The 8,520-nt window shown below is 41.0% G+C and overlaps 1 protein-coding gene across 1 annotated transcript in view; it reads right to left on the reverse strand.

The window, feature by feature from the left end:
- Window positions 1-4,967, reverse strand: part of LOC101700626 (CD2-associated protein) — a 32,629-nt gene extending 27,662 nt beyond the window's left edge. The window contains exon 1 of the mRNA XM_004844752.3: window positions 4,872-4,967. Within this exon, the coding sequence (XP_004844809.2) occupies window positions 4,872-4,967 (96 nt within the window). The remainder of the gene's footprint in view (window positions 1-4,871) is intronic.
- Window positions 4,968-8,520: the final 3,553 nt, after the last annotated feature.

Below are 8,520 nucleotides of genomic sequence, written 5' to 3' on the forward strand. Positions count from 1 at the left end.
AGCCTAATGCATTTGATGATCATGGTTGGGAACTTATACAAATACTGAAAAAAGATGTAACTAAAGATACCTTCCTTCTAGAAGGCTGTGCTGATGCCACTGGCCTTGAGTCCCAAATGTCGTTTAGGGCTTTAGCAATCCAAGGAGCACTGAGCTCCAGCCTGACTTGAATTTCCAACTCCTCTACTCGAGCCCTCCACTCTCTGCCCTGACCACCCTCCCTCTCTCCTCTGACCCTGTGCTCATGTCAAGGACTGGCATGCCTCCTCCTTATGCTGCACCCTTCTTTTGTGGATGCCCACATGACTCAAGCCCACATTAATATCAAACATTCCTTGACCACTCTGTTTTGCTTTTTTAGTATTCTTGGTACTAAAATGATTACACTTATAGTTATTAATATTGCCTGACTCCCCCCTTAGCATGTACTTTGAAGCACTGAACATATTATATACACCATTTCATTTATTTTCATAGAATATCTGCATTGAATTTTATTAGCGGGAAATCTGAGACAGTTTAAGGCATCCATGAAGCTTACTTGAATGGTCATGACTTGGATATAGATTTTTCTGATTTTCAAAACCTGTACTCTTTTCACCCCACCACCAACTTTGGGTGGAAAGAACATTAGCTGGTTGGTTATAAAATGCAAAAGTTGAGTATAAAGATTGACTTTACATTTCTATTTCCCCAAATAATATAGATGCCTTAAAAATGACTGTGAATGTACATGTATCCTTAACATGTATGTATTGCTTGAATAAGTAAATTAATGAATGAAAGAGATGTTACACAATATTCTTTTTCTTCCTGATAGTATGCAAATTTTTGGAAGTAAGACAGTTTTCAAGGTAAGACAGGGGCCAGGGATTTAGCTCAGTAGTTCCGCCGCCTGCCTTGCAAGCGCAAGGACCTGAGTTCGATCCCCAGTACCAAAAAACAAAACAAAACAAAACAAGGTAAGACAACTGATAATATGTGGTCACCTTGAGTACTGGCAAACAAAATCCAATGAGCATCATGAAAGTTTCAGAAAGTACATCTTTCTTGGAAACTTTCATCAAGTTACACTAATGGATTTGATACACACTGGAGAGAAAAATCAATTTTCCCTTTGGATGTATTTTTCTCAGCAGTTTGATCTTTTCCTTTCAATCAAGTCAAAAGTATTTTAAACATTTGGGGGTCTTTGTTCCATTCTGAAAGTAAAATCAATGAAATTAATAGGGTGAAATAGGGTTTGTCAATTGAGTAAGAATCTTATTAGGAATCTTGCATATTACCTCCTCTATTTTGGCTCTCTGAGCATATTTTACTTAAAAGCATTTATGCTTCGCATTTGACAAACTTGACATCTAACATGTTGAAGAGTGACACTGGGATATGGCATGCCTAGGTTTTATTGTTACTCTATTATCAGGTGCCAGGTTCAACCATATTTCTTCAAAATCTGTCATTTGTATGGAGATATAGTTATTTTTTTATGCCATTCAGATATACAAGCCCTGCAAATTTTGTACTTTTCAATTCAAACTCTTTGGCTAAGGTTTGGTCTCAAAGCCCAAATTCCCTGGGAGGGTTATATGACATGATTTTTACCTTAGCCTGACTGAAAGTTTGTGCTAAAGGAAAAGAAATGTAGTAGCATGAAAGCCACCAAAAATGAATAAGGGAGTCTAGAATTGGAAATCTTGGGTTATATAAGACAAACTGTCCCACCTTACAATATTGACCAAGGTGAACTTTTCATTAGTGATTTAAAGGATGCTTAGGTGAGGTCTGTTATCGGGGAGCTATCATCTTCCACTGCGGTGGGGGGTGGGGACTCCTTGAATTACTTTCCACTGCTGTGTAAAAAATTGTTGCAGACTTAGTGGCTTAAAAAACCCACTCATTTACTGTTCCATAATTCTGTAGGTCAGAAGTTATGTGGGGTTGGCTAGGTTCTTTGCAGAAAGTGTCAGGAGGCCAATGTCAAGGTGTTGGCTGGGCTGGGCTCTTATCTGGAACTTCTGGGAAGAATATTCTTCAGGCTCTGCCAGCTTGTTGGCAGCATCAGTCCCTTTCCATTGTAGGTCTAAGGTTTCCATTCTCTTGCTTGGCATCAGGGAGTTGCCCTCAGCTCTTGGGGCCTGTTCACAATATTTCTCATGTAGTTTCCTCTATCTTCAAAGCAGTAATGATGCACTGCATCTTTCTTACATTTCTATTTTCATGACTTCTCCTTCTTTTCTTTTTTTCTGAGGAGAAATATCTATGATTTAAAGTGCTAATATGTTTAGATTAGATCTATCCAGAAATTTTCTAAATCTTAAGGTTAACTGAGTTGGAAATTTAACCACAATCACAAAAATCTCTTCACAGCAGTGCCTATGTGACTGAACAGAACTTTGTTTTGGAGGGGATGACTTTAAATTTTTGCCTGTCATACTCCTGTTAGTCATTGCTTGGCCCAGCAAATAGCATACTAAGCTCTGTCTTGTGCCTGCACTCAAGGAAATGAAGAATTAATCTACTGGTTGCTCACAAAGCTCTGGAATCTCATCAATTGTGATTTACTTTGTAAACAAGCAGTTTGTAGTCCACTTAATTTTCTCCTTTAAGACAACTACAGAACAATTTGATTTTCCTATATGATTTATTTTTTCAGGACTGCCCTTTGTAAAGGATCGTATTTGTGCATGTGAGACAGGAGAGAAGGGTCCAATGTTCTCCCTAGAGGTACTTTTTATTTTTTTTCTCTGAAGCGTCTTCAGATGTCTCACAGATGGTCATGGCTGCATCAGACACCCTATGTCACTTAGGAGACATTTGCCGTGGCTCTAGCAAACTTCAGTCATAGCTCCATCCCAGATGACTCCATGTTACAACCTCTCTGGATGACTCCTCTATACAGCTGTTCTCAATCAGGTATGTGAGAAGCCCCTTCCCTACTCATAGCTAAACAGAAAGTCTGACACTGCATATGTGTCACCCCACTTTATTTTCTTATATAGGCAACCTTCTATATCCTTAGTGAGTCAGTCTATGTACTGTTCCCCCTTAAGCTGCAGCATAAATCTTAATAAAACTTTGTCTTCCTGGCATATTTTTGCCTATTAATTATTTCTATATTGGGTAGACAGGCTGAACTGAAAAGCTTGTAATACTGAAGGGACATGGTGCCAGAAACTGCCAACAGCTGGGGGAGGTAACACTGAAGGAGGCTGGCAGCTGAAACACAATGGAAATCAAAAGAGAATTGTTGGGAGGAGCTGCCATTTCTGGTCACCAGAAGAGTCCCCATGGCCAGTGGTAGCTGCTGGTTGCAGCTATCAGGACAAGGGTAGAGTTCCACTAATACTAAGAACTGATGGCCACTGCCTTCCAAAGTTCAGGGCTATTAACACTAAAAAAGCTAAACTTTGCCTATTTGTGTTTTCTATCTGAATTGAGCTAAAGGACTCTCAGCTAATTAGTGTCACATGTATGGACTTGTAGTTCTTTCATGATGTACCAGAGAGGCTCCCATGCATGTCTCTGATTTGTATTTAGTAATGTCCACTCTGTCCCTGAATAATGTCTGAAAAATGGTAATTCAGACTTTCTTCTTGGGTGCCTGGCTTCCCATAACTACATAAAGGAAGTTTTTCCAGTATAAACAGTGCATCCACTACAATAACCTTACTAAAACTGAGCCAAATTTGCTTCTCATTGGTCTGTTATAGCCTTAAATAGAAAAGGCCATTCGAACAGGTCTTTTCTTTCCTTCTTATCCCTTCCTCCTCACCTCTTCCTATTACCCTCCTCTCCTCTGTTCTTCCTCCTGTCTTCCTTCTCCCTTTGTCCTCCTCCACATCCTCCTCCTCTTCATTCTCCTCCTTCTACTTATAGCTCACATTTTGCTATTTTTATTTGCTGGAAAACAGCATACATTTTAGTCAGCTGAATTTCAAACCATAACCTCTCTGTCAAACAAAAATAAATGCTGCTGCCTTAGATTTGTTTTCCTCCTCCACAGGTGCATGTGACATTCTTTTAATGCAAATTTCAGTCTGGCTCAATAGAAGTAGTAGCTGATGCTGGTCACACACATCTAGAAACCTGCTCAACACACTGGGAAATGTGCTCTGTTGAGCTGCATGGGTTTTCTGTTCACCTTTCAGAATTGGATCATGCTGTGGATTGAGGGGAAGTCTATGAGGAACACACTCAGATGATATGCACAGGGTGGGCCACATGAGGCTCCAACATTTGCCTGTAAGAGGAATTCTGGGATGGCAAAAAAACCAGGGATCCTCATAAGTGAAAAACCACAAACTTATATTTTTGTGTAGTGTGAAATGAAAGATTAATCCAAGCAGAGGCTGAGATGATAGGGGGAATTTCAGTGCCTTTGCATCACAAACAGGCCTTGAAATATTTGTGTATGTAACATTTTGTGTACTCTAAACTTCTTGTAGTTAGAGTGTATGGCATGCATTTCAGATGCATTGAGATGATGGGTGGTTGGGGTGACTATGACAGTTGTTGGCTGATAGCTCTTAAGCTGCGGGACATGAGTAACTCTGTCTTAACACTATGCAGGCCATCCTGGAGGAAATTCAATAACTTCCACATGATTTCTGTGAATTCCTGGGGTTGTGACTCAGCACTCAGATCTGAACATCACCCTTCTTCAATTTCATTTCCTGTGACTGTGGCTGTCCCATTCCTTCTGCTCTGTGCTTATCTAGCTGTAGAACTCAGCATCTTCCCTTGCTCTCCCCCTAAAACATCACAAAGCATTAAAAATGTAGAATATTTTATGGAGGCAATGAGGAGAGGGCTACATTAGTAACCTTAATTGGGATATTAGCTATCCCTGTTCCTAAATATCATTCACTTACCCTGTCACTGATAATTTCTTGCTGGCCACCTTCCTGCATAGCCAGCTTTCTGTCATATTTCTTTGCCCTCTTTCCCACTCCATTCTCATCCCCCATCTTTACTTCTTTCCAAGTTCCCCAATTCCTGTTTGTCTGGTTTGTAAAACTATTCAGACATCAGTTTGATTCTAAGTCATTTTCTAAGCCATGGCCTCAATGGGTGTATTCAGAGAAGCTTTCCTAAATATAGTCCTGCCATTTAGAATAAATCTACACATAAGACAGTTCCCTTATGGGAATTCTTTGAATAAAATGATTTTCATCCACTACACATTACTTATTACCCGAAGGGCATTTATTATAAAGTTGGATAGCTATTGGAGGTACAAGTTGTTGATGGATTGCTCTACCTAGACTGTGAGGTTTCTTACTCCTGAAACCTTCTGTAACATCATCTGTGAACCCCCTCATAGCTCCTAGTGCAGGGATGATGCTTAGAATATTGTTATGGTTTATATCTAAATGTCTCCCTAAACGCTAATGTAATCATAGGTGGGATTTTTGGAAGGTGATTGGATTATGGGGGGATTATAGCTGACTTGCTGCTAGGGGCTGGTCAGAAAAGGAGGCTCAGTATGGGTATGACCTGTAAAGTTAGATCTCCCTTCCTGGCTCCTTTTGTGACTCCCCTTTTTTCCTGGCTGCCATACATGAGGAGCTATTCCTCTGCCATGCCCTTGTGTCATGGTGTCCTGCATTGGAACCAGCCAATTATGGACTGAAATGTGAGCCAAAATAAATTTTTCCTCCAAAATAAATTTGTGGGTGTCAGGTAATTTGTCCTAGCAATAAAGTGAGTAAGACAAATAAGTTAAAAGTGGTTTGACTAGTGTTCTCTTTCTTGATCTCTGTGGTTGTTATATGTGCTTATTCAGTGTGTGATAATTAATTGAGTTGTGTACTTCTGATTTGTGTACTCTATGGAGCATCCCTTTTATTTTTATTCTTATGCTTTATAAGAAGTACACAAGATATCACAGTCATTAACTGACAGGCTTGAGTCTGGGGGCTGTCAGTGAGGAGCTTCCTTCATACTGAGCCACCCCTCCTGAGGCTGTATAGTGGGTTGCAAATCTTCTCTAGGGATGTGAGACTCTACATGACATTACCAGAGTTACCTTGCTTCCCTAGGGGTCTCTCCTGTGTTCACCCACATCACTGCCTGGACCTGATCTTCAGAGCCCCTGAACTTGGCACTTTGGTTGCTCTCAGAGACTTTGTTCACATCCAATTCTTCAGGTGAGCAGTATTCATTTAATTTCTTTTCTTGAGTATTATTATTATTTTGGCAGTTACTCCACCTCCCTCCAAGTTATGGAGGAAGGGTGTAGGACAACTGATCAGAGGCTGTTGTCTGCTCCACCTTGGATAGGGGCTGTGAACTTTGGTTGCATTTCAATCACCTGGGGAGCTTTCATAACTTCTGAGCCCTAGAGCTTCACCCTTCTGTTCTAGGTGCTTCAACTCTAGTTGGTTTGAGCTACAAGTTTTAATAGGTTCTAGGTAGATTCTCATGTGTGGCCAAAGGTGACACACTGGTCTTGGTTTAATCACTTCATAGTATGTGTTGCATAATGAAGATGTCAACTAGAAGTGAGGAGTAAGGTGTGGAAAAGTAACATCTGAAGTTTATCTCTGCTTGGGATAACTCCTGCTGAGGCTGATGGAGAATTATAGGTTGTTGCCATAGTGGTGAGTAGGTCAGTGATTCCTTGTATTTTGTTGAATCCTTGCCCATGGATCAAATTGAGCTGAATAGCTTATAGCAAATTCGGATGTATCTCTAGGTGCACAAATGGCTCTTTTTATTTCCTTTGCTACTTTTGTTCATGCTACTTTGAGTTATGTTTTGGTTAGTCACAGGAGTGAGTTAGGAAGAAAGCTTAGCCTCCCTGGGATGGGTGGGCAAGGAAGGGAGATAGGATGCGTGAGACAAACAGGCTGAAGGAAGGTGACTCAACTGCATAAGAAGGTCATAATGTAGTTGGAAGTACAAAGCACAAAAGCCATGACTTAGGCACATGATCACTGCATAAAATATAACTAAGTGTAATGAGTAACCAGTGCAGAGCATGGCCAAGCCTGTGGAAGCCATGCAGTCATGTGTATGTGATATCTGCCTGTATGTAATCAGCTCCACTTGCAAGGTGGGAAAACAGCTCCCTGGAGAGAGTAGGGCTTCAGATCAGGTCCAAGCCAATATCAGGGCAGGGCCACCATGGAAGAGGGGAGCAGGCAGAGAGGGAACAAGACTGTGCATATCCAAGACTGTGGATTCAAATGAGACCAAGGCAAGTGGATCACCAGTGGATATCCAGGGCTTACTCAGCACTTTAAGTCAGGTATCAGCATGAGATCCCATGAACTGTGGATGATATTCCACGTCTAAAGTTAGGACTTGTACTAAATTCTGAAACTCACGAGATCCTGTCCCTGCTGCTGAGCACAGTGTCTGGCAGGACTGGCCTGTGAGCAAGGCCAGCACCAGGACTTCAGCTGAGTCCACTGGTGGGACCAACTGTAGTGGGACAAGGCAGCAAAATGTGTCAGAATTGCTATGGGAGTGTAGATGAAGCCTGGGGTTTCATCATCTCTCAGGATTGGACTCAGTTGGCTTCTTTCTTTTACCTCATCTTCTAGTTTTTAAATGTTTGCCTGTCACCTAGTGACTGGAATGCTCTGGTCAGTGATGTCTGTCTCAAGTGCTGGAAATGTAGCTCCCTCACTCATCACATAACGTTTTAACACCTGTCAAACTTCATTCACTGATCATCTTGCCTTGGGTGGCCATTGAAGAGTTGGCAGGAAAGACTGAAGTTCTGTGTGTGGATTTCTGGAGCAAGTTTTAGGTCACTGACCTGCCTCTTAAAGTCTTCACCGAGCCACACCACCCATCCACATGGCTCCTGGGTGTCCTCGTGGACTTCCTCTTTTCTCTTCTTTCTCTTTCTCTCTCCCTTCCCCTAGTCCTTGCTCATATAATGGAGGAGCTATGTCTTTTCTTTAAAGATCAGTCTGTAAACACCTCTTCCAAGAAGCCACTACATATTATCCTAAGTGGGAATTGCCTTTCTCTCCTTCTTGGCAGCACAGACTAGAGTTTCATCATAGTGCTGGCTACAAGCTGCTCTAAGACCAACATTTAATGAGTGTCTACAATTTACTAATGTAATCATTAATATAATTAGCATTACAATGTAGCCAATGTTAGTTACATTGTGCCAAGCTATTAACTACTTTTTCCAAAAAATCTCATTTATTACAGTCAACAATTCTATCAAGAGGGTATTAACCCTATGTTACAGATGAGGAAAGTGAGTTTTAGAGATTTAAGTGGCTGCAGATATGGTATATCAATCTAGATGCCCTTGTCTGCTCCCTTGGCCTAGGAAGTCACAGGAATATGTTTTTATAAGATTTGATGAGTATTTATTGCGTCCGCTAGAGTTCATAGTATTGCTGTTTTGAGTGACACTATGACCCTGTTCCTAAATATGCATACTGTTTTTTGGATTGTTTTCTTTGACTTATGTAAATGAGGATCATGCAGTCTTAGGAAAATGTAATGATAAATGGTTCTAGTGAAGAAGGCTTGAGTGATTTGCTTATT

The sequence above is a fragment of the Heterocephalus glaber genome, unplaced genomic scaffold (assembly GCF_053883595.1).
Source record: "Heterocephalus glaber isolate CG9 unplaced genomic scaffold, H.glaber_assembly_v1.0 deba00000470, whole genome shotgun sequence".
Lineage (NCBI taxonomy): Eukaryota > Metazoa > Chordata > Mammalia > Rodentia > Bathyergidae > Heterocephalus > Heterocephalus glaber.